Here is a 27791-nt window from a genome sequence, read left to right as displayed (position 1 = left end):
ACCTACCAATTTTTTCCAGTTGTTTGGATACATGCAGAGAATTTTCCCAAAGTTTACACTTAAAACATTTAGCTAAAATCAAACTATTCAATAGTACAGCAAACTTCTTTTCTTGAGCAGCTACAAAATCTGACAACCCTAAAAAAAAGTTTCCAGTATTAAATCTAATATACCAGTTTATTGGAAAAAATATTTAAAATCCACTAATCCTGTAACATACATCTTGTAATTCGGGAGCCATGTCTGAAAATCTTTGCGGTATCTTGTGTCAAAGCAAAATCTTGTATGGGAATGCATCCTAGTTGAGCCTGAATAAGACTGGGGGAAAGAAAAAAAATTGTTACTCCCTTTTAAGGGTTATCTATCTCCCAGTATTTGATATCACTCACTGAAGTATTCCTTCTTAAAACTTTTCTCTGCCTTAATTTCTGCAATACTATATGATTCTCTATCTTGCATAATTATTATTGCAGGTCAATAATAAAAGTTCATTCCTTTTTCCCCAAATCCTCAAAGTTGTGTTTATTTATTTATTTATTGCTCTTCTTTATTCACTCAATCTCTCTCTAAAAGATCTCATTTCTTCTCAGACTTTCATTATAATCTCTAGATTGATAAAAATTACAGGAGACTTTCACTTAGACTGTTACTTTAATCTCAGCTATCTCAAATTGTTTTCATATTCTCCTCCAATACAGTTCTATCTTTTGGCTCTACTATTTCTTCTCAAGGAATTAGAGAAAAATAATACAATTTGTTTAATCAACACATTTTTATTAAATGCTTATTAAGTGCCAGGCATAGTATTAGGTGCTGATAATTCTGTTCAGTGTATGAAGGTCAGTAGCATATTAGCTGGTTATTCAAAACCAGCAGCTGCTTGGCTACTAAATTTGAGGTGTTAGTTGTATAAGGGGAAAAAAGACACTAGTGCCTACATGCCTAATATATCCCGGGTTCTTTGCTACCTGTTTTGCCCATAAACTTACCTAATCAGGCATTGATATGCAAATCACTGATGATTCTAACTAAAATTACTGTACTTATTATTACTCTCTTACGGGGATCTCTTTTAAAAAACAAATTTCTTCCTAAACTCAGTAGAAGGAGGTCTCTTGATAAGACCAAAACAGTCAGCTATACAAAGAAAGAGGGCAGAATAGTTATATTTCATGATTTAGTTTAGCAGAAGATATGTGAAAATTGAAAGAAGTAATCAACTCACTTCCTGGAATGGATGTATACAGCTGAAATTTAAACTATTCACTTTTTTTGGCTATGGTATATGCTTCTGAAAATTATTTTATATCATCTATTAAGAAATAGTTACAAAGATACACAGTATACTATCAAAGAAGGAGCTGATGGAAAAATGTAAATGGGGTGCTTTTAAATGCTGGGTAAATAAAACTCCTTGTTAAGCTACCTAGGGATGCACAAATGTGGAGTAAGAAATTGCTGGAGTAAAAATAAGACTTTTGAAGTAATATTGATTTATATTAAAAGCAATCTTTCTAATAATAAATAGGACACTTTTCAACATCATACTTCCCTGTCAGAAATCTTATTTCAAGAAGCAGTAATAAAACAGGGATAGGAGGAAGGACAGGGATTTAAGCTAGTAGGTACAGAACCATGGCAGGGCTGTTTCTCTGCACCAGATAAGGCAAGCAGTGATGTCCTGTGATCTTACCCCTGAGCTTGTCCTCAGCAGAAACAGAAGTGCCACAGCCTCAGGTGAGGTGGCACCTCTACCACCTCAACTAACAGGGGCAGAGTTACATGGTAGTTATGACTAACCCAGGGTTAGTAAAAGAATTAAATGAGATAAAGTATTGATTCGGTTAGAATTACATTCACGACCAGACCATATCAGTTTACACACAAACGGTTTATTCTTGTGTGTAAAAGCGGAATCCAGAGTTGGGAAGTCCAGGGCTTCGTATGGTGGCTCCACATCATACCCTGTCAGTTCACTGAAAAATACCAGTTAGAGAAAACAGAGCTAGTGCTGAAGAGGGAAGACCTAGGAATTAAAGCTAGGAAGAATTTAAAAATAGACTTAAATTAAAAGGGCAGAGCCAGGCACACTGGCTCATGCCTGTAATCCCAGCACTTTGGGAGGCCGAGGCAGGTGGATCACTTTTGAGGTCAGGAGTTGGGGACCAGACTTGCCAACATGGTGAAACCCTGTCTCTACTAAAAATACAAAAATTAGCCAGGTGTGATGGTGTGCTCCTGTAATCACAGCTACTCCGGAGGCTGAGGCAGGAGAATTGCTTGAGCCCGGGAGGCAGAGGTTGCAGTGAGCTGAGATCATGCCATTGCACTTGAGCCTGGGCCACAGTGCGACACTCTGTCTCAAAATAAATACATAAATAAAAATAATAAAAAGCGCAGAAACCAGAAACTTGAAGGATAAAATCCTAAAACTAAGAAGATTAACATCTACTTGGAGAAGAACAGATTTGAAGTTCAGCAAAGTAATAGGGATATGACAAAGCCATGAAAAAGGTAACTATTAGCCATCATCACTACCAAAAGACTATAAATTTTGGATTAAGACCCCTCCATCCCACATATACACACATTCTCTCTTCTTGGCTATGCTTAAATAAGATGCACAAAGGCAGGAAATGATAATGGGAATCTAAATTATGTTATGTATAAAAACAATTATAAAGTATAATAATTAACTTTAAAATCTGACAGCTTCAATCAAAAGAATATACTACCCAATTTAAGGCAAAGTTAATGGAAGCACTGAAAGTGCAAATAAAGTGTTCCCAACAAAATGAATGTGGAAAAATACTTGATGTAATCTGACTCAATAATTTATGCAACATAGTATACTGGGGGAAAAAATGAGAAAATCAAGAGTTCTAGATAGCAACATAACCTTGGCAAAGTCATAACTTATCTGGGCATCACTTATGTCATTTGTAAAATGAGAGGATTGGGCTATATGACCTCTTAAGTTTACTATGATCTCTAAGGATATATGAATTTATAGAAATAAATATTTGAATATAGAAGTACAGCTAAGAAAATAAACATTAACTTCTGTGGTACAAGCTACAAATCTGCCTGATGAGTTGTAAACAACAATGAGAAGACTGTCTTACAGACTTAAAGGTATTTGGAAGATAAAATTTAATGAGATGTCAGGAAGAATCCCAAAGAAAGAATGGCCTTCTCTAGCTATGGAGGAAAAAAAAATTCTTTGGCTAATTGGTTTTATTGAGCCACATTGAAAAAGATCATTTCTCCTTAAATTACATAACACTAAGACCTACATACTCAGACAGCCAAGCACTCAGTATAGCAGAAAACAGTATCATTGCATTTGTGATTGCAAACTGCTAAAAGTCACAAGTTACAGTGTAACCTTAATTTACTCTTTCAAATACTAGTCTCTGTACAAACTCCCCATTTTTGGCAGAACAGGCATCCACTGTCACATATACACTCCTTCACTCATGATTTTGCTTTTACTCTTTGTCTCTCCCAGAATGCCACTACCATTCAGTAGACATTTATTACACAGGTTTTCATACTGTCCATTATTTTTAAATGTACTACTGTCATTCAAGCTAACTTGAAAGCTCTTGACAATGAGAAGCATAAGAAGCATGTCTTCATTCAACCGTCCACCTTGCCTCAACAGAATACACTCTAAAAAAATGTTCGCTAAGAAAAAGCATTCACAAATCATCAATTTTAAAGTCTGAGAGTTCTAAAAAATTAATTTCACATCCACATTCTGACTCATTTTTATGTAATTTTTTCTGTATTAAGAAAAACAAATTTAAAATGTTTTAAAACCAAAAAAAAGAAAACTTTCGTAAGTATGAATCATCTTTACCAATTTACTTTCATTTCTCTTGTTTTAATTCTTCCTTCCATTGGAAATCTGTAAATAAAACCACATGGCAAAACATTATCATTATTTATTTAAATTAAATAAAACCTCTTAAAATTATTTAAAACATATGTAATTTCTGTACCTGATAGTCATCCGATTTGGATCTTTGTTTAAAGTATTCAGTGTTTTCCTTTCATTTATCCTTAACTGTATATCTAGAAATTCCTTGCAGCCAGCTATCAATGTAACCTATAACATTTCAGTAGTTGTCCATTTAATGAAGTCTGTTTTTTATTTCCTCTCATCCTTTCTCCAAATTTATTTTTCATACTGCCTTAAACCATCACAGTTTTATCAATGAACATAACAGAGTTAAAAACCTGCTTTATACATTTTGCTTCTTTAAGGATTCATTCATTCACTAACAAACGCTTACAAACTCCTATTATATACCAGACACTGCATTAGACACCAAGACTATACCAGTAAGACTTTAAAGATTAACAAGATAGAATTTAAAATATCTAGCCCAGTGCCTATTCACATAGTAATAAATAAGTCCTCAATAAACACTGTTTTTGTTACTACTACTACTACTACTACTACTACCACTATTCTACTGTTCTATAGTTTGCGAATCATTATCTCAATTGAGGGTAATTTAGTCATAGAAAGAATGTTTTAGATATTAGGAAATTTGGATTCTAGAGCCTACTTCTGCCAGATGACAAACAAAGCAGTCTCTGTGCTTTGGTTTCCCACATATCTAAAATGGAACTAACACTTGTTTTAATTTTCTTACACACTTGCTAAACTCAAGATCAGATGAGTTAATGTTAATAGTGGGTGTTTTCAACTCTTGATTTCTCCTTAGTTAAGAATAATGTTTACACAAAAATACAAACCTTCTATTTTTCATCAATTGTTGTTTATGTGACTCCTCATTAATAACTGGAATTCTACTGTGCAATTTTTACTATAATAATCTTACCACAGTAATCAAATTAGATATTTTAAATAAAAATGAATGGTTAAATTTGAGAGTAAATATTTTCTTTTATAAATATTGTTTCATATTCATGTCCTGAGTAAAGGAAGAAAGGACCAATGCAGTTACCATATACCAATGACATGCCTATGGTTCTGTTCACTGCTGCAGCTGCAAAGTTGCCCCATTGTTGATATTTTAGCATAACCTGTTATTATTCCCATTTTTTCTGCAATCAGTTCTTTTATCTGGGTCATCACCAATACTATTCTATTTCCATTGTTCTCACTATTCTGACCCAAAATATTTAGTGAAGGGTTGCAAGTACGTGGCACACATGCTGCATGCAACTCACTGTCCTTCACTCATGGCAGACTTTCCTAATATATCACACCACATCATCTTGGAATCTTTCTTACATATTATTACATTGTGTAGCCACTACCAAGGTAATTAGCATTATCACCTAAGTTGTAAAGTAGTTGCCATACCTATTTCAGTTTTGTATATAAGTTTTCTTAGCTCTGATATGAGTTAAAACAGAAAATATATTCTAAGAAAGACTATTCCATATCTCATGATCAGAATTATACCAGAGGATATATCTTAGAAATGCTTTCTTTTCTGCTCATTCATTTTTAAATTATATGAGATACACAAATTAGTTGTTTCTCAAATATTATTTTATACTATACCATTATGTATTTATTTTCTAGTGAAAATGAATTTACCAGATCTGATAAGGTTTCTTTTCCACTGATTGTATAAAATTTCTTCACCGTCTCAAATGTAATATAATACCAAGCCATCAATCTTCCTGCTTCTGTAAGAAAAGATGGAAAAATGAACGACCGTCCATTCTCCCCTCATCAGCTGAAACAACTTGTTTTTTTATGTTTAACGAACATTTCCTGAGGGGAGGAGAAGCAAGATGGTACAACAGAAGCCTAGACCATTGGTCCTCGCTGCAGGAACACCAAATTTTAACAACAATCTGCACACACAAAAGCACTCTAATTGCTTCTCTGCACACAGAAAAGCACTGTCACAAGAATCAAAAATCAGGTACCAGCTTGGCCATAGCTGGGTAGAGAAACAAGGAGGCTCTCGGGGTCTCCAAGTCCAGGCCTAGGCTCTTAGACAGCATTTCTGGACCTGCCCTGGGCCAGAGTGGGAGCCTACTGCCCTGAAGGATGAGTCCCAGGCCTGGCAGCATTCACTATAAGCTGACAGAAGAGCCCTTGGGCTTTAAGTGAACCTCAGTGATGACTTGGCACAACCCCCTGAGGACCAGTGAAGGTGGTGGCCACAGGCAGAGACTCTTCTAATCCCTGGCTCTCAGACAGTCTCTCAGACAGTATCTCTGGACACACGCAGGACCTGGGGGAACTCACCATCCCGAAGGGAAAGGCCTTGGGAAGGCCCAGTGCTGTGCTGGCTTCAGGTCTGACCCAGCACAGTCCCAGCCCACAGGAGTGCTTACATCAGCATAGCCCCAATTCCAAGTGGCTCAGCACAGAGAGAGAGAATCTGTATTTTTGAGAGAAAGTAAGGGAAAAGAACAAGAGTCTTTGCCTGGTAGTCCAGAGAATTCTTCTCGATCTTATCCATGACCACCAAGGTGGTAGGTCTACGAATCTGCAAAAACCACAGCATAATTGGGCTTATGGCCAAAGTCCCTTTGAATACCTGGAAAGTCTTCTCAAGAAGGACAGGCAAAAACAAGCTCAGACTGTGAAGACTAGAATAAATACCTAGCTGCTGAATGCTTAGACACCAAAGAACACCTCCAGGAAAACATGACCTCACCAAGTGAACTAAACAAGGCAGCAGGAATCAATCCTAGAAAAAGAGAGATATGTGACCTTTCAGACAGAGAATTCAAAATGGTTGTTTTGAAGAAACTCAAAGAAATTCAAGATAACACAGAGAAAAGATTCAGAATTCTATCAGATAAATTTAACAAAGAGATTGAAATAATTAAAAAGAATTAAGCAGAAATCCTAGAGTTGGAAAAATGCAATGACATGCCGAACAATGCATCAGAGTATCTTAACAGCAACACTGATCAAGCAGAAGAAACAGTACGTGAGCTTGAAGACAGGGTATCTGAAAATACATAGTCAGAGGAGACAAAAGAAAAAATAATTTTAAAAAAAATGAAGCACACCTACAAGATCTGGAAAATAGCCTCAAAAGGGCAAATCTAAGTTATTGACCTTAAAGAAGCAGTACAGAAAGAGATGGCAGTAGGAAGTTTATTCAAAAGCATAGTATCACAGAACATCCCAAACACAGAGGAAGATATCAACATTCAAGTAAAAGAAGGTTATAGAATACCAAGCAGATTTAACCCAAAGAAAGCTACCTCACGGTATTTAATAATCAAACTCCCAAAGGTCAAGGATAAAGAAAGGATCCTAAGCTCAGCAAGAAACAAATAGCACACAATGGAGCTCCAATGTGTCTGGCAGCAGACCTTTCAGTGGAAACCTTACAGGCCATGAGAGAGTGGCAGGACATATTTAAAGTGCTAAAGAAAAAAAAAAACCCTTTTACTCTAGAATAGTATATCTGCTGAAAATATCCTTTAACACTGAAGGAGAAATAAAGAGCTTCCTAGACAAACAAAAGCTGAGGGATTTCATCAACGCCAGACCTGTCCTCTAAGAAATGTTCAAGGAGGTTCTTCAATCTGAAAGAAAAGGATGTTAATGAGCAAGAAGAAAATCATTTGAAAGTACAAAACTCACTGGTTATAGTAAGCACACAGGAAAACACAGAATATTATAACACTGTAATTGTGGTGTGTAAACTTCTCTTGACTTAAATAGACTAAATGATGAAGCAATCAAAAATAATAGCTACAACAGCTTTTCAAGACATAGAATAATAAGATGTAAAGGGAAACAAGAAAAAGGTAAAAAGCACGGGGATGAAGTTAGAGTGTTTATTAGTTTTCTTTTTACATTTTTGTTTGCTTGTTTAGGCAATCAGTGTTAGGTTATCATCAGTGTGAAATAATGGGTTACAAGACAGTATTTGCAAACCCCATGGTAACCTCAAATTGAAAGACATACAACAGATACACAAAAAATGAAAAGCAAGAAATTAAAGCATGCCACCAGAGAAAATCACCTTCACTGAACGGAAGACAGGAAAGACAGAAAGAAGGAAGAGAAGACTGTAAAACAACCAGAAAACAAATAACAAAATGGCAGGAGTAAGTTCCTACTTACCAATAATAACATTGAATGTAAATGGACTAAACTCTCCAATAAAAATACATAGACTGAGGCTGGGCATAATGGGTCATGCCTATAATCCCAGCAATTTGCAAGGCCACGGCAGGAGGATTGCCTGAGCTCAGCACTTTGAGACAAGCATGAACAACACAGCAAAACCCCATCTCTACCAAAAATACAAAAAAATTAGCCAGGAATGGTGGCACGTGCCTGTGATCCCAGCTACTTGGTGGGGCTGAGGTAGGAGGGTCACTTGAGCCTGGGAGGTGGAGGTTATAGTGAGGAGCACCCAGATATATAAAGCAAATATTATTAGAGATAAAGAGAGAGATAGGCCCCAATATGATGATAGCTGGAGACTTCACCCCACTTTCAGCACTGAACAGATCATCCAGACAGAAAATTGACAAAGAAACAGCAAACTTAATCTGCACTATAGACCAAATGGACCTAATAGATATTTACAAAACATTTCATCCAACAGCTGCAGAATACACATCTTTCTCATCAGCACATGGATCATTCAAGGAGAGACCATATGTTAGGTCACAAAACAGGTCTTAAAACAGTTTTAAAAACTGAAATAATATCAAGCATCTTCTGGAATAAAACTAGAAATAAATAGCAAAAGGAATTTTGGACACTATACAAATATATGGAAATTAAACAACATGCTCCTAAATGACCAGTGCGTCAATGAATAAATTCAGATGAAAATTGAAAAATTTCTTGAAACAAATGATAATGGAAACACAACATACCAAAACCAATGGGATACAGAAAAGTAGTATGAAGAGGAAAGTTTATAGCTACAAGTGCCTACATCAAAAAAGAAGAAAAATGTCAAATAAAAAACCTAATGATGCATCTTAAAGAACTAGAAAAGCAAGTGCTAACCAAACACAAAATTAGTAGAAGAAAAGAAATAATAAATGTCAGAGCAGAAATACAATTGAAATGAAGAAAACAATACAAAAGACCAATGAAACAAAAATGTTGGTTTCTAGAAAAGGTTAACAAAATTGACAAACCTTTAGCCAGACTAAGAAGAAAAAGAAGGGCTGAGTGTCAGGTGACCCGCAGCTAAGCTGAGGAGGGAAAGTGGGCTTAGGACCGCCTGCCCAGGGCAACCCTGAACCAAGCTTTAGCCGCCAAGGCCTCGTGTCCCAAAGGCCAGTCATCCCTCCTCTGTGTTGCCATAGGTATTCAAGGCCTGGCCAAACTAATTGCTGATGTGGCCCCCAGTGCCACCCGGGAGAATGACATCAAGAGCTACTTTGGCCATAAGGTGGCCATTGATGCCTCTATGAGCATTTATCAGTTCCTGATTGCTGTTCGCCAGGGTGGGGATGTGCTGCAGAAAGAGGAGGGTGAGACCACCAGCCATCTGATAGGCATGTTCTACCGCACGATTCGCATGATGGAGAACGGCATCAAGCCCGTGTATGTCTTTGAGGGCAAGCCGCCACAGCTCGTCAGGCGAGCTGGCCAAATGCAGTGAACTGCGGGGCTGAGGCAGAGAAGCAGCTGCAGCAGGCTCAGGCTGCTGGGGCCGAGCAGGAGGTGGAAAAATTCACTAAGTGGCTGGTGAAGGTCACTAAGTAGCACAATGATGAGCGCAAACATCTGCTGAGCCTCATGGGCATCCCTTATCTTGATGCACCCAGTGAGGCAGAGGCCAGCTGTGCTGCCCTGGTGAAGGCTGGCAAAGTCTATACTGTGGCTACCGAGGACATGGACTGCCTCACCTTCGGCAGCCCTGTGCTAATGCAACACCTGACTGCCAGTAAAGCCAAAAAGCTGCCAATCCAGGAATTCCACCTGAGCTGGATTTTGCAGGAGCTGGAACCAGGAACAGTTTGTGGATCTGTGCATCCTGCTAGGCAGTGACTACTGTGGGAGTATCCGGAGTATTGGGCCCAAGCGGGCTATGGACCTCATCCAGAAGCACAAGAGCATCGAGGAGATCGTGTGGCGACTTGACCCCAACAAGTACCCTTGTGCCAGAAAACTGGATCCACAAGGAGGCTTACCAGCTCTTCTTGGAACCTGAGGTGCTGGGCCCAGAGTCCGTAGAGCTGAAGTGGAGCGAGCCAAATGAAGAAGAGCTAGTCAAGTTCGTGTGTGGTGAAAAGCAGTTCTCTGAGGAGCGAATCCACAGTGGGGTCAAGAGGCTGAGTAAGAGTCACCAAGACAGCACCAAGGGCCGCCTGGATGATTTCTTCAAGGTGACTGGCTCACTCTCTTCAGCTAAGCGCAAGGAGCCAGAATCAAAGGGATCCACTAAGAAGAAGGCAAAGACTGGGGCAGCAAGGAAGTTTACAAGGGGAAAATAAATGTGTTTCCCCACTATACCTCCTTGACACCAGAATATTTGCCCTCTTGTACCCTTAAGAGCTACAGCTAGAGAAACCTTCACAGGGGTGGAGAGAGGATTCTAAGATGTTTCTAGCATGACCCTTTTCAGTAGTGCTAGTCCCTTTTTCACTTGATCTTAATGGCAAGAAGGCCACAGAGGTACTTTTCCTTTTTTAGCTCAGGAAAGTATGTCAGGCTCAAACCACTTCTCAGGCACTTTAATGGACGGACACTAAGTCCATTGTTACATGAAAGTGACAGATAGCAACAAGTTTTGGAGAAGAGAGAGGGAGATAAAAGGGGGAGACAAAAGATGTACAGAAATGATTTCCTGGCTGGCCAACTGGTGGCCAGCGGGAGGTGATGGTGGACCTAGACTGCTTTTCTGTCTTGTTCAGCCTTGACCCACCTTAAGAGACAGCCATCAGGAAGGCACATCTTAGCAGATGGGAGGAACTGCTGAGAGAAGACAGGCAGAGAGCTGGAGCCCCTGGAGATGACTGTGTCTGTGTTTGTGACTGATTACTGGCTGTGTCTTGGGTGGGCAGAAACTCGAACTTGCTATGTAATTTGTGTCTAGTTATTCAGAGGAGTAAGATGGTGATGTTCATCTGGCAATCACCTGAGTTGAGACTTTGGGGTAAGACACTGGTTTTCATGCGCTGTTTTTGTTTTAAAGTTACGAAGAAAAAAGTCAATAAAATTATAAAAGTAAAAAAAAAAAGAAGAAAAAGAAAAGATCCAAATAAGTAAAATCAAAGATGAAAAGGGAGGCATTACAACTGATACCATACAAATTCAAAGGATCATTAGTGGCTACTAAGAGCAACTATATGCCAATAAATTGGAAAATCTAGAAGAAATGAACAAATTCCTAGACACATACAACCTACTAAGATTGAACCACGAAGAAACCCAAAACTTGAACAGAAAAATAATAAGTAATGAGATTGAAACCATAATAAAGTCTCCCTGTAAAGAGAAGCCTGGGACCCAATGGCTTCACTGCTGAATTCTACCAAACATTTAAAGAAGAACTACCACAAATCCTGCTCAAAAACTGTTTCAAAAAACAGAGGAGGAGGGAATACTTCCAAACTTACTCTACTAGGACGTTATTACCCTGATACCACAACCAGACAAAGACGTATCAAAAAAGGGAAACTACAAGCCAATATCTTTGATGAATATTGTTGCAAAAACCTTCAACAAAATACTAGCAAACCAAATTAAACAACACACTAAAAGGATTATTCAATATGACCAAGTGGGGTTTATCCCAGGGATGCAAGGATAGTTCAACATATACAAATCAACCAATGTGATACATCATATCAAGACAATGAAGAACAAAAATCACAAATGATGCTTAAAAAGCATTCGATAAAATTCAACATCCATTCATGATAAATACCCTAAAAAACTGGGTATAGAAGGAATAATAAAGCCATATATCATGACCCACAGCTAGTATCATACTGAATGGGGACAAATGGAAAAGCTTTCCTCTAAGATACAGAATATGACAAGGATGCCCACTTTCACCACTGTTATTCACCATAGTATTGGAAGTCCTAGCTAGAGCAATCAGATAGGAGAAATTAATAAAGGACATTCGCTTGGAAAGGAAGAAGTCAAATTATCCTTGTTTGCAGATGAAATAATCTTATATTTGGAAAAACATAAAGAATCCACAAGAAAACTGTCAGAAATAATAAATTCAGTAATGTTGCAGGATATAACATCAACATGTAAAAATCAGTAGCATTCCTATATGTCAACATTGAAAACTCTGAAAAAGAAATAAAAAGTAATCCCATTTATAATAGCCACAACTAAAATTAAATATCTAGGAAGTAACGAAAGAAGTAAAAGATCTTTGTAATTAAAACTATAAAACACTGATGAAAGAAATTGAAGAGGACACCAAAAAATGAAAAAATATTCCATGAAAAACCTGAAAAAGAAATGAAAAAGTAATCCCATTTATAATAGCCACAACTAAAATTAAATATCTAGGAATTAATGAAAGAAGTGAAAGATCTTTGTAATTAAAACTATAAAACACTGGTTGGGTGCAGTGGCTCATGCCTGTAATCCCAGAACTTTGGAAGGCAAAGGTGGGCAGATCACTTCAGGTCAGGAGTTTGAGACTAGCCTGACCAACATGGCAAAACCCTGTCTCTAATAAAAATACAAAAATTAGCTGGGTGTGATGGCAGGCGCCTGTAATCCCAGCTACTCAGGAGGCTGAGGCAGGAGAATTGCTTGAACCCGAGAGGCAGAGGTTCCAGTGAGCTGAGATTGCACCACTGCACTCTAGCCTGGGCGACAGAGGGAGACTCCATCTCAAAAACAAAGAAAGAAAGAAACACAACAACTATAAAACACTGATGAAAGAAATTGAAGAGGACACCAAAAAGTGAAAAAATATTCCATGTTCATGGATTGGAAAAATCAATATTGTTAAAATTTCCACACTACCCAAAGTAATCTAGAGATTCAGTGCGATCCCTATCAAAATACCAACAGGGGCACCTCCTAGTGGCCATCACCATAGCTCCTTAGCCAGCAGATGCCACTGAACCATTAGATGGACCCTGCCGATGTGCACCCACCAACAGCCTCCTCGCTTTGCCAACACACACCTGTCTGCAGCCTCCCCCAACCACTCTGCTGGCATGTACTCAACCATGGCCTCCCCGCGTCGCTTTGCTAGCATGCACATGGTGCATGGACCTTGTCACCACAGCCCCACCCCCACCAGTGCCACTGGTACATGCAGATCCCACTATGCTGCTGTCTTGCCACTGCTGATACACTGCAAACATGGACCCTGCTGTGCCACCACCACTGGTGCACATACCCAGACCTCACCATGCTACTATCCAGCCACGGTTGGCATTACACATGAATGCGTACCCTTCTGCCACTGCCCCATTTAAGTGTGGTTGCCAGTGAACCAGGAACACCTCTAACCCTCCAGTGCAGCAGGTACTTAACCTCGAGGGGCAGCAAACAAAGCCATGAGCATGCAGCCCAGGAGCACTGAGATGAGCCCAAGCCCTCTGAAATCATACAGAAACAAAGCTAGTCAACTAAACCCAACTTATGCCACAGTAAATCTCAATGGCATCAAGGAATATAAAAGAAAAAGCCCCATCTGAAGGACAGCAACTTCAAATATTAAAGGAACATCAGCCCAGACAGACGAAAAACAATTAGTCTGTCTGGGCTGATGTTCTTGCCAGAAAGCAAGAACTCTGGCAACTCAAAATGCCAGAGTGTTTTCTTACTTCCAAACAACCACATAGCTCCCCAGCAATGGTTCTTAACCAGCCTGAAATGGCTGAAATGTCAGACCTAGAATTCAGAATCTGGATGGCAATGAAGATCATCAAGGTTCATCAGAAAGTTGAAGTCCAATCTAAGAAATCTAAGGAACCCAGTAAAATGATTAACAGGTGAAAGACAAAATCGCCATTTTAAGAAAGAATCAAACGGATCTGATAGAGCTGAAAAACTCACTGCAAGAATTTCATAACACAATTGGAAGTATTAACAGCAGAATAAATCAAGCTGAGGAAAGAATCTCAGGGCTCAAAAACAAGGTTTTCAAATCTACTCAGTCAGAGAAAAATACAGAAAAAAGAATAAAAAAGAAAGAACAAAACCTCCAAGAAATATGGGATTATGTAAAGAGACCAAAATTTAAAACTCATTGGTAGTCTTGAAAGAGAGGGAGAGAGAGAAAGCAAGAAACTTGGAAAATATAATTGAGAATACAGTTCAAAACATTTCCCTGACCTTGCTAAAGGGGTCAACATTCAAATTCAGAAAATTCAGAGAACCCAGTGAGATACTATGTAGAACAGCCATCCCCCAAGACACATAGTCATCACATTCTCCAAGGTCAATGGGAAAGAAAAAATATTAAGGGCAGCTAGACAGAAAGGGCAGGTTACCTACAAAGGGAAACATATAAAGCTAACAGCAGATCTTTCAGCAGCTCTTTTAGCACAAATCCTACATGCCAGAAGAGTTTGGGGGCCTATATTAAGCATTTTTTTGACAGGGTCTTACTCTGTCACCCAGGATGGATGGCAGTGGTGCAATCTTGGCTCACTGCAACCTCCTCCTCCCAGGCTCAAGTGATCCTGCCACCGCAGCATCCTAAGTAGCTGGGACTACAGACACATGCCATCATGCTCAGCTAATTTTTAGAAAAATTTTTTGTAGAGACAAGGTGTCATTATATTGCTCAGACTGGTCCCAAACTTCTGGGCTCAAGTAATCCTCCTGCCTCAGCCTCCCAAAGTGCTGGGATTACAGGCATAAGCCACTGTGCCCAGCCTTGGCATTCTGAAAGAAAAGAAACTCCAACCAAAAGTTTCATATCCAGCCAAACTAAGCTTCATCAATGAAAGAGAAACAAAATCCTTTTCAGATAAACTAAGGGAATTGTTTGCGTCAGACCTGCCTTATGAGAGGTCCTTAAGACAGTACTAAACATAGAAATGAAAGACCATTACTGGCCACCACAAAGACCACTTTAGTATCTAGACCATCGACACTATAAAGCAACTACATAACATAACATAACAAGTCTACATAACAACACAATGACGAATCTACACATACCAATATCAACCTTGAATATAAACAGACTATAATACCCCACTTAAAAGGTGCAAAGTGACAAGTTGGATAAAGAAGCAAAACCCAACTGTATCTTCTCTTCAAGAGACCCATCTCATATGCAATAACACCCATAGGCTTAAAGGGATGGAGAAAAATCTACCAAGCAAAGGGAAAACAAAAAAAGCAAGGGTTGCTATTCTAATTTCAGACAAGACAGACTTTATACCATCACTATCAAAAAGGACAAAGAAGGACACTGATAATCATGAAAAGTTCAATACAACAAGAAGATTTAACTATCCTAAATACATATGCATCTAATACTAGAGCACACAGATTCATAAAACAAGTTTTTATACACCTACAAAGAGACTTAGATACCTACACAATGTTGGGAGGCTTCAACACTCCACTAACAGTATTAGACAGATCATGGGGGCAGAAAACAAATAAAAATATTCAGGACCTAAACTTGAAATTTGACCAAATGGACCTAACAGACATCTACAGAACACTCTATCCAACAACAACAAAATATACATTCTTGTCATCTGCACATGTAACATACTTTAAAATCAACCACACACTCAGCTATAAAGCAATTCTCAACAAATTCAAAAAAAAAAAATCATACCAGGCACATTCTTAGACCACAATGCAGTAAAAACAGAAATCAATACCAAGATCTTTCAAAGCCATACAATTACATGAAAATTAAACAACATGCTTCTGAAAGACTTTTCTGAAAATAATGAACTTAAGGCAGAAATCAAGATATTCTTTGTAACTGATGAAAACAAAGGTAGAACATAGCAGAATCTCTGATATACAAGTAAAACAGTGTTCAGAGAAAAGTTTATGGCACTAAATGCTTATATCAAAAAGCTAGAAGTATCACATTAACAACCTAACTAATATCAGACCTAGAGGAACTAGAAAAGCAAGAGCAAATCAACCCCAAAGCTGGCAGAGGAATAGAAATAACCAAAATCAGAGCTGAAGTGAACAAAATTGAGAGACATAAAACCACACAAATGATCAACAAAACCAGATATTGGTTATTTGAAAGAATAAATAAGATTGATAGACTGCTAGCTAGAATAACAAACAAAAAAACCCAGAAACTAGGCCAGGCGCGGTGGCTCACGCTTGTAATCCCAGCACTTTGGGAGGCCGAGGTGGGCGGATCACGAGGTCAGGAGATCGAGACCATGGTGAAACCCCGTCTCTACTAAAAATACAAAAAAATTAGCCAGGCGTGGTGGCGGGCGCCTGTAGTCCCAGCTACTCGGAGAGGCTGAGGCAGGAGAATGGCGTGAACCCAGGAGGTGGAACTTGCAGTGAGCCGAGATTGCGCCACTGCACTCCAGCCTGGGCGACAGAGCAAGACTCCGTCTCAAAAAAACAAAAAAAAACAGAAACTAGACAAATAAACACAATCAGAAATGACAAAGAAGATACGACCACCCATCTCACAGAAAAAAAAAAAAAAAACCCAGAAACTATGAACACCTTTATACACAAAAACTAGAAAACCTAGAAGAAATGGGGAGATAGACTGCTGCAGACACAACCTTCCAAGGTTGATCCAGGAAGAAACTGAAATCCTGAACAGACCAATAACAAGTTTCAAAATTGAATCAGAAATAAAAAGACTATCAACAAGAAAAAGCCCTGGACCAGACTGATTCACAGCCAAATTCTACCAGATATATAAAGAAGAGCTGGCACCAATCCTACTGAAACTATTCCAAAAATTTGAGGAGGAGGGACTCCTCCCTAACTCATTCTATGAGGCCAGCATCATTCTGATACCAAAACTTGGCAGAGGCACAATGGAAAAAAAAAAAACAAAAAACTTCAGGCAAATATTCCTGATGAACATAGATGCAAAAATCCTCAACAAATACCCTTTATTTCCTTCTGCTGCCTGATTGCTCTGGCCAGAACTTCCAGCACTATGTTGAGTAGGAGCAGTGAGAGAGGGCATCCCTGTCGTGTGCCAGTTTTCAAAGGGAATGCTTCCAGTTTTTGCCCATTCAGTATGATATTGGCTGTGGGTTTGTCGTAGATAGCTCTTATTATTTTGAGATACATCCCATCAATACCTAATTTATTGAGAGTTTTTAGCATGAAGGGTTGTTGAATTTTGTCAAAGGCCTTTTCTGCATCTATTGAGATAATCATGTGGTTTTTGTCTTTGGTTCTATTTATATGCTGGATTACATTTATTGATTTGTGTATGTTGAACCAGCCTTGCATCCCAGGGATGAAGCCCACTTGATTATGGTGGATAAGCTTTTTGATGTGCTGCTGGATTCGGTTTGTCAGTATTTTATTGAGGATTTTTGCATCAATGTTCATCAAGGATATTGGTCTGAAATTCTCTTTTTTGGTTATGTCTCTGCCAGGCTTTGGTATCAGGACGATGCTGGCTTCATAAAATGTGTTAGAGAGGATTCCCTCTTTTTCTATCGATTGGAATACTTTCAGAAGGAATGGTACCAGTTCCTCCCTGTACCTCTGGTAGAATTCAGCTGTGAATCCATCAGGTCCTGGACTCTTTTTGGTTGGTAAGCTATTGATTACTGCCACAATTTCAGAACCTGTTATTGGTCTATTCAGAGATTCAACTTCTTCCTGGTTTAGTCTTGGGAGGGTGTATTTGTCGAGGAATTTATCCATTTCTTCTAGATTTTCTAGTTTATTTGCATAGAGGTGTTTGTAGTATTCTCTGATAGTAGATTGTATTTCTGTGGGATCGGTGGTGATATCTCCTTTTTCGTTTTTTATTGCATCTATTTGATTCTTCTCTCTTTTCTTCTTTATTAGTCTTGCTAGCGGTCTATCAATTTTGATGATCTTTTCAAAAAACCAGCTCCTGGATTCATTAATTTTTTGAAGGGTTTTTTGTGTCTCTATTTCCTTCAGTTCTGCTCTGATTTTAGTTATTTCTAGCCTTCTGCAATTAGGAAAAGAGGAAGTCAAATTGTCCCTGTTTGCAGATGACATGATTGTATATCTAGAAAACCCCATTGTCTCAGCCCAAAATCTCCTTAAGCTGATTAGCAACTTCAGCAAAGTCTCAGGATACAAAATCAATGTACAAAAATCACAAGCATTCTTGTACACCAATAACAGACAAACAGAGAGCCAAATCATGAGTGAACTGCCATTCACAATTGCTTCAAAGAGAATACAATACCTAGGAATCCAACTTACAAGGGATGTGAAGGACCTCTTCAAGGAGAACTACAAACCACTGCTCAATGAAATCAAAGAGGATACAAACAAATGGAAGAACATTCCATGCTCATGGGTTGGAAGAATCAATATCGTGAAAATGGCCATACTGCCCAAGGTAATTTATAGATTCAATGCCATCCCCATCAAGCTACCAATGACTTTCTTCACAGAATTGGAAAAAACTACTTTAAAGTTCATATGGAACCAAAAAAGAGCCTGCATCGCCAAGTCAATCCTAAGCCAAAAGAACAAAGCTGGAGGCATCACGCTACCTGACTTCAAACTATACTACAAGGCTACAGTAACCAAAACAGCATGGTACTGGTACCACAACAGAGACATAGATCAATGGAACAGAACAGAGCCCTCAGAAATGATGCCGCATATCTACAACTATCTGATCTTTGACAAACCTGACAAAAACAAGAAATGGGGAAAGGATTCCCTATTTAATAAATGGTGCTGGGAAAACTGGCTAGCCATATGTAGAAAGCTGAAACTGGATCCCTTCCTTACACCTTATACAAAAATTAATTCAAGATGGATTAAAGACTTAAATGTTAGACCTACAACCATTAAAATCCTACAAGAAAACCTAGGTAATACCATTCAGGACATAGGCGTGGGCAAGGACTTCATGTCTAAAACACCAAAAGCAATGGCAACAAAAGCCAAAATTGACAAATGGTATCTAATTAAACTAAAGAGCTTCTGCACAGCAAAAGAAACTACCATCAGAGCGAACAGGCAACCTACACAATGGGAGAAAATTTTTGCAACCTACTCATCTGACAAAGGGCTAATATGCAGAATCTACAATGAACTCAAACAAATTTACAAGAAAAAAACAAACAACCCCATCAAAAAGTGGGCAAAGGACATGAACAGACACTTCTCAAAAGAAGACATTTATGCAGCCAAAAAACACATGAAGAAATGTTCATCATCACTGGCCATCAGAGAAATGCAAATCAAAACCACAGTGAGATACCATCTCACACCAGTTAGAATGGCCATCATTAAAAAATCAGGAAACAACAGGTGCTGGAGAGGATGTGGAGAAATAGGAACACTTTTACACTGTTGGTGGGACTGTAAACTAGTTCAACCATTGTGGAAGTCAGTGTGGCCATTCCTCAGGGATCTTGAACTAGAAACACCATTTGACCCAGCCATCCCATTACTGGGTATATACCCAAAGGACTATAAATCATGCTGCTATAAAGACACATGCACACGTATGTTTATTGTGGCACTATTCACAATAGCAAAGAGTTGGAACCAACCCAAATGTCCAACAACGATAGACTGGATTAAGAAAATGTGGCACATATACACCATGGAATACTATGCAGCCATAAAAAATGATGAGTTCGTGTCCTTTGTAGGGACATGGATGAAACTGGAAAACATCATTCTCAGTAAACTATCGCAAGGACAAAAAACCAAACACTGCATGTTCTCACTCATAGGTGGGAATTGAACAATGAGAACTCATGGACACAGGAAGGGGAACATCAACCTCCGGGGACTGTTGTGGGGTGGGGGGAGGGGGGAGGGACAGCATTAGGAGATATACCTAATGCTAAATGATGAGTTAATGGGTGCAGCAAAACAACATGGCACATGGATACATATGTAACAAACCTGCACATTGTGCACATGTACCCTAAAACCTAAAGTATAATAAAAAAAAATAATAAATAAAATAAAATAAAAAATCCTCAACAAAATACTAGCAAACCAAATCCAGAAGCACATCAAAAAGCTAATCCACCATGAGAGAGAGAGCAAGAGAGAGAGATAGGGTTCAGGACACACTATCCCAAAATGGAGCATGTTGGCCTATTGAATATTTTAAGCTGTAGGAATTTGAGAAACAACATGTACAGGAAGAATTTTTCTGGCCTTCCCCTGAAGCAAGTAATAACACCCTCCTGTGAGAGGTGCCCTCACTATACCTAAAGAATGGAGCATCTTTATCTCCATAGACACAGAGCGGAATTTGAATGAACAGGCTTTGCTAAATTTCCCCCAATTTATTACACTTTGTTCATATCGCCTTTGTCCTATCATATTTCTCCATGACTTTTCAATCTTCGTCACACCTGGCATAAAAACATTCAGGTTTAACCATTTCTTTGGGTTTTCATTTCCTTATAAAGGCCCCCATGTCACATAAAACATATTAAATAAATTTGTATGCTTTTCTCTTGTTAATACATTTTGTTATAGGAGTCCCAGTTAATGAACCTAAGATGAGTAGAAGGAAAAGATATTTTTACTAACCTTACAGAAGTCTCACCACCAGATTATCAATGGTTGAATATTCAAGAATATAAAAAGCATATTAAAAGCATACCAATAAAAGTATATCTATAATAGTTATAACAGGTTTAAAGCAACCCAAAGATTCAAGCATTTCATTCCTCTGCCAGAAATCACCAGAATCAGTGAAGACAAATTCTGTGCACCTGTGCCCAGGTGCGGTGGCTCAAGCCTGTAATCCCAGCACTTTGGGAGGCTGAGGTGGGTGGATCACAAGCTCAGGAGATTGAGACCATCCTAGCTAACACGGTGAAACCCCATCTCTACTAAAAATACAAAAAAAAAAAAAAATTGGCCGGGCATGGTGGCAGGCGCCTGTAGTTCCAGCTACTCGGGAGGCTGAGGCAGGACATTGGCATGAACCCGGGAGGCGGAGCTTGCAGTGAGCCGAGATCTCACCACTGCACTCCAGCCTGGGCAAAAGAGCAAGACTCCGTCTCAAAAAAAAAAAAAAAACTATTACAAATAGGACTTGTCTAAATTTATCATGCCTACAGCTAATAATGATGATACCCTGTTGAGAACTGAGATCACAATTTATTTTTATCATCATCTAAATTTTATTAAAACAAAATGTAATTTAGTCTTAAGTAAACAATTGCTAAATTTACTGAGAATGATAAGAAATTACCAGTTGGTTTGAAATTAACACCTTCATCCATCTTTATTAAGTCCAGGGATGATAAATCATTCAGATTCTTCAAGCATAATTCTGTTTAATTATAGAAAACACATTTTAATTTTAGTAAAATAGGGAAGTAGGGCAAAATAATTTATTATTAAATACGCTAAAGTTGTGCTATTACTATGTAATTGTTCTAGAAGAACCATTAGGCCCTACTTAAGCAGTAAGAAAAAGCTCATTTAAATAAAAAAGCTAACTAATATGCTAAAAACATTTTCTAAAAGTAACAAGAATACAAGTAATAAAAATAACATTCGGTAAGTAGAAATAACACTTAAAACTTGGAGTATTTAAATGATACATGTGTATTACCTCATTTAATCCTCAAAACATCACAATAAGGTAGACACCAATATTTTCATATATAGGTTAGGAAACTAAAGAATAGAGGCTAAGTAACTTGCTCCAGGTCTAAGTAACCACTTTGCTATCTGCCCTCCATTAAGGCAATGGTTTTCTTTTTCTTTTTTCTTTAAACTTCTATCAAAGATATATTAATATATGCACAAAGTATAAGAAGTCAAATAGTTCTGCAAAGATTATTCCAAAAACCACCAGTTCTTCCCCTCCTCCTTGTTTGCCACTTTCTTGAAGCAACAACTTAAAACTGTTTTAACTGATGCTTTTAAGTGTTTACTTCTGTTCCTCTGATAGGAAGCAATGCTAGTTCATGCTCACTATTGATGGGGATCAGAGCAATTGTAGTAATCTGCTGCTGACAGTTCCTTCTCTGCCTCATGCTATAGTCCAGGAGATATAAGATAGCTCAGAGCAGACAGTGGGAATACTGTAATAGTTCAATCCTAAATAGAGCAGCCACTCAAAAAAACACCCTTAGAGTTCTTTGGGAAACACTTTAGTTTAAGCAACACTCTTTAGACAGCTTGATGGTGTTAAGCGTTTGGTTAAGATTTTGAAGTCTTTTCTAATTTTCTTAATTACCCACTATTAAATCAGTTCATTACCCACTCACTACTCGATAAGTCAATGAAAAATGCTTACTTTACCATAAGCTGAGCATGATTCTAAGCTCTATGTTTACAGCAGTTAACAAGATAAGGTTCTTCTCTTCAGAATTTATATTTTACAGAAGAAAGCAATTAACATACAAATAAATAATAAGGTTTCACATATACTATAAAGAAACATAAGGCTAAGAACCTATATAGAATGATTGTGTAGAATTTTAAATCTTTTTACCAAAGCTTATCTTTATTTCCTTTTCTTTCTTTTTATTTTCCTTTCTTTTCTTTTCTTTTTTTTTTTTTTGAGATAGGGTCTTACTCTGTTGCCCAGGCTAAAATACAGTAGCATGATCACAGCTCACTGCAGCCTCAACCTCCCAGGCCCAAGCAATCTTCTCACCTCAGTCTCCCAAGTAGCTGGAACTACAGGCATGTACCACCACAACACCAGCTAATTTTTTTTAAAAACTTTGTAAAGATGGCCTCTCCCTGTGTTGTCCAGGCTGGTCTCAAACTCCTGAGCTCAAGCAATCTGCCCACCTTGGCCTCCCAAAGGTATTACAGGCATGAACCACCATGCCCAACCTATATGTATTTCTCATAAATGCTATATATTTTGATATAGAGTAAGGCTATCCTCACCCTAATTGTCAAAATAAACACATTACCTTTTCTAAAAACAAGGAAAACAACAACATCATAGAATCATTTTGTCTTCCTCTCAGTAAAGGTGGATTTAAGTAAGATACCACAGGAAGACCTCTCTAAAAAGTTAATATTTGAACAGAGACCTGAATAAAATGAAGGTGTAAAATATGCAAGGAGTGTTCTAAAAATAAGGAACAAAGTGTGCAAAGGACTTGATGTGGGAACAAGCTTGGTGTGTTTAAGGAATAGCAAGAAGGCCAATTTGGTGAGAGTAGAATAAAAGAGAGAGAAAGTGACAAGAGATGTAGTTAGAGAAATAGGCAGGGAGATATCAAGCAGGATTTTGTGGGCTGTGGTGAAAGTTTGTATTTTATTCTAAGAGTGATGGGGAAGCTATTAAGAGTATACTGAGCAAGGAAGTATAATCAAGTTTAGGAAAGAGCATATACTATGCTAAGGATCCTTCCTGAGAGATTTAAGGCAGATCTCCAAGGATAATAGCAGGGCTCAGAAAATGCTGACTCAAGGCATTTCGAACTCAGACTGAGAGGACTTCAGAAACAAGAAGGTCACTCTGACCTTTCCCTGCCTTTCTGTGTGAAGCATGGTCATAAAGGAATTCTCTGACCTACCTTGTCTAAAAGTCTAAGACCCTCATTCCAGGGTGGAATGGTCCTGTCTCATACCCATGGAATGGTCCTATCTCATGCCCAGGAAGAAAGAATGCTACACAGAGAGGCCAAGAAGAATCTGAACAAACAGGCCTTGTTAAGTTCCTCCCAGTTTATTAACATTAGATAATACCCTTTTTGTCCAGTCATGTTTCTCAACAACTATCCATTTTTTTCATTAGACTTGCCAGAGAAATTCAGTTTTCCCTGGGTCTTTGGGTCTTAATTTCTGAAGGCTCCCATGTCATATACAACTTTGATTAAATAAATTTGTTACGCTTTTCTCTTGTTAATCTATCTTGTTACAGGAGTGTCAGCTGTGAACATTTTGCAATGAATGAAGAAAAGATGTTACTTTTTTTCTCTCCTACAATACCAAAACCTTAATATTCAGTTATATTTAGCTATTCTTGTTTATAAGGCAAAACTTTGCTAACCCTATAGTGACTGAAGACAAGGCAAATATGAGCTGTGATTCTGCTAATTTAACAAGAGATAAAACATTAAAGTTATCCAAATATAGTAATATATCTCTTTGTCTAATTTCTTGAGTGTATTTGATCATTATTTTCAAAATATATGTTTAATTAAAAATTCCATTACAAAAGTAATCAATACCTTGAAGATAATACAACCTATAATCTGTATTTCAACATGAATACAGCAGCATTATGAATATATGCTATTGGTTATGACCATGTTTTAAGAACATATTTATTCTTTAAGCAAGACAATTTTACTGCTTTATCTTTATCTCTGCATTTTTATTTGCCACACATGTATATCCAAGTAGAGAATAAATTTAAATTGGCTAAATATTTTTAGAGGACCTAACATTTTTTCTTTTACTAAAGAGATAGTTTCAACACAATGAAAAGGTAGCAATTTCTAATCTGAATAAATGCCTAACAATATTTTATATTTTAAAAAACAAGTAAGAAACACTAGCTGATTAACTAAATAACAAAGCTGAGGTTGGATAGGAATACATCTTTGGCACAGGTTGGGATGCGAAGCCCATAATCAATCTAGGCTTATATTTTTCAATTAAAATTAAGTAGAAAAGAAAAATACAGGTTGGGCATGGTCACTCACACCTATATTCTCAGTGTTTTGGAAGGCAGAGGTAGGAGGATCACTTGAGGCCAGGAGTTTGAGACCAGGCTGGAAAACACAGTGAGAACCCCTTTCTAAAAAAAATACAAAATTAACCAGTTGTGGTGGCTCACGCCCATAGTCCCAGCTACTCAGGAGGATCATTTGAGCTCAGGAGTTCAAGGTTACAATGAGCTATGATGACGCCACTGCATTCCATCCTGGGTGACAGAGTAAGGCTGTCTCTTTTAAAAAAAAGAAAAAATACAGAGTGTGTATCTGCAGGCATATTTTCAAAGACCAGGGTGATGTTAGAAATAAAAACCAAATAAACCACGTTAACATATTATACGAAGAAAGATATTCTGATAGAATAAATTGATTAATTCAGCAAAAAAGTATATATGCCAAGCTTTTTGTGTGAAAAAGAAATAGTTCACATTATTTTTCTGCAGACAAGTTTCCTTTTTAAAAAACAATTTACAAAAGCATATTCTTACTTTCACAATAACTGAACTTTTTCACTAAAATATATAGAATCTAATTTTTAGAATGAAATGCATCTAACCTTGTAATTCTGCTTCAATTCCATCTTTGTTCAATCCAGATGCAAAACCTGCATGTCATGAAAATTTACAAAAAGTAAAATAGAATTTAGTTCATCTTTACAGGCTCAGTTTATACCCCAGTTAACTAGTGAAGAGTAATCTAATTAAATCTTATATAAGAAAAAAAAATCTCAGCTGACTGAGTTCAAACAAGGCTTAAATATCCATAGAAACAATGAACAGGAATATCATATTTTAACAAGAATGGTATGGAATAAATTTCCAGATGTTTTACACATAGTAAATACCTGTCAAGTGATTAATATCTTCTAATGAACTTTAATTATAACATGAATGTTCCTAGGAAAACGTGTTTGGTAATACAACCATTTTGTGCTATTCACTAAAGCTGAAACTACACATACCATTTAACACAATAATTTCACTCCTAGGCACATACCCACAGATATACATATACATGTGTATCAAAAGATATACATATAACAATGTTCACAGCAGCATTATTTAAAATTAATAATTTCCTTTCATCAAAAGATTTATATTCATATAAATGCAATCTTTTCAAGAATAGACGAAGCTAGCCTATGGTATGTAAGTCAGAACAGCATTGACTTCTGGGGGCAAATACTGACAGAAAAGGAGCATGAGGGAATATCTAGAAAATGTTCTATATCTTAATCTGGGCTGTGGTTACATGTGTATATGTGTGTACAAACACATATATAAAACTTCATTGACCTCTACACCTCATATTTGTGCAGTTTACTATAAGTGACATCTCAATACAAAAAAGTAACTACAGAAAATAAAGTAACTATGAAAAGGAAGAAATGAAAATTAAAACATGAAAAGATATCAATATTCATGCATAATATTGATAAAAATACACAAGCATACACCCTGAAGGAAAGGCTGGAGAAACAAAATATGGCACTTTTGAACACTGCTGGTAGATATATGAGCTACTAAGGTACCAATTTAGCCACAGGTATCAAATTTATAAATGCATATATCCTTTGACACAGGAATTTCATTTCTAGAGATTTATCATACAGATAGATTCACACATGTAAAAAATGAAGGTTTTTTTTGCTGCATTGTTTGTAATAGCAAACAATTAGAAAAAGTATAAATGTCCATCAGTTGGGGATCATTTAAATAGGTGATACATAAGTAAATGGAATATTATTTAGCTATTACAAAAAAAAGCTTCCAGCCAGGCATGGTGGCTCGCAGCTATAATCCTAGCACTTTGGGAGGGTGAAATGGAAGGATTGCTTGAGCCCACACGTTCTAGACCAGCCTGGGCAGCATAGGGAAGCTCTGCCTCTACAATTTTTTTTTCAAAAGTTAGCCAGGTGTGCTGGCATGTGCCTGTAGTACCAGCTACTCTGGTGGCTGAGGTGAGAAGATCACTTGAGCCCAGAAGGTTGAAGCTGCAGTAAGCTGTAATCACACCATGGACTTCAGCCTGGGCAACAGAGTGACAGCCTGTCTCAAAAAAGCTTCCAAGACATACTAAGAAAAAAAGGAATGTGCAAAAGACTAAAATAATGGAGGTTTAAAAAAATATGCCCACAAGGCCAGGCATGGTGGCTCACACCTGTAATAGCAGCACTTTGGGAGGCCAAGGCAGGCGGATCACCTGAGATCAGGAGTTTGAGACCAGCCTGGTCAACATGGTGAAGCGCCGTCTCTGCTAAAAATAGAAAAAACTAGCCAGGCGTGGTGGCACGTGCCTGTAGTCCCAGCTACTCAGAAGGGTAAGGCAGAGAATTGCTTGAACCTGTGAGGTGGAGGTTGCAGTGAGCCAAGACTGTGCCACTGCACTCCAGCCTGGGCAACCAAGAGAGGCTATCTCAAAAAAAAAAAAAAAATGCCCACAAATTCTTTGATATTCTGCCCTCTGAGAGATGAACTTAATCCCTCTCGCCTTCATGTGACCAGGACTCAGTGACTTGCTTCTAAAAAACAGAATAAAGCAGAAGTAATGATGTGTGACTTCAGAGACAAAGTTATAAAAAAGTACTGCTGCTTCTGATTTAGTCTGTCTCTGTCTCTGTCTCTCTTTCTCTCTCAGATCATTCATCCTGAGAAAAGTCAGCTGCCATGCTATGAGGAAAGATCCACCTGGCGAAAGACTGAGGCCTACCAACAACTGTGAGAAACTGAGGCCTCTAACTTATAGCTCTGTGAGTGAGACAACTTAGAAGTGAATCTTCAAGACCCAGGAAAGCCTTCAGATGACTGCAGCCCTAGCTGACAAACGTTGCAATCTGAAGAGAGCCTCTGACCCACAGCCACCTAGCTAAGACACTCCCAGATTCCTAACCCACATAAGCTGTGTGAGATAATAAATGCTGGTTGTTTCTAGATGATTTGTTTTAGGGTAATTTGTTAAAAGGAATGGAAAACTAATACAATATGCCACGATTTGTGTTTAAAAGGTGGGAAACTAAAATTACATTCTTATTTACTTTTATATGC

At 37.9% G+C, this 27791-nt stretch overlaps 1 protein-coding gene and 1 pseudogene across 3 annotated transcripts in view; one reads left to right on the top strand and one right to left on the bottom strand.

The window, feature by feature from the left end:
- The window catches only part of HFM1 (helicase for meiosis 1), a 215633-nt gene that overhangs the window by 56017 nt on the left and 131825 nt on the right, over window positions 1-27791 (bottom strand). For all 3 annotated transcript variants that reach the window (XM_032155383.2, XM_058439583.1, XM_032155384.2), the window contains exons 19-25: window positions 25304-25351; window positions 21303-21383; window positions 5585-5676; window positions 4008-4114; window positions 3866-3913; window positions 221-318; window positions 7-138 (exon numbers count right to left, since the gene is read on the bottom strand). In XM_032155383.2, the coding sequence (XP_032011274.1) occupies window positions 7-138; window positions 221-318; window positions 3866-3913; window positions 4008-4114; window positions 5585-5676; window positions 21303-21383; window positions 25304-25351 (606 nt within the window). The remainder of the gene's footprint in view (window positions 1-6; window positions 139-220; window positions 319-3865; window positions 3914-4007; window positions 4115-5584; window positions 5677-21302; window positions 21384-25303; window positions 25352-27791) is intronic.
- LOC116469785 (flap endonuclease 1-like) lies at window positions 9390-10434 on the top strand (annotated as a pseudogene).

This window comes from Hylobates moloch, unplaced genomic scaffold, assembly GCF_009828535.3.
Source record: "Hylobates moloch isolate HMO894 unplaced genomic scaffold, HMol_V3 SCAFFOLD_5, whole genome shotgun sequence".
In the NCBI taxonomy this organism is placed as follows: domain Eukaryota; kingdom Metazoa; phylum Chordata; class Mammalia; order Primates; family Hylobatidae; genus Hylobates; species Hylobates moloch.
The sequence above is the reverse complement of the archived record's forward strand: the minus strand, read 5'-3'. Positions and strand labels throughout refer to the sequence as shown.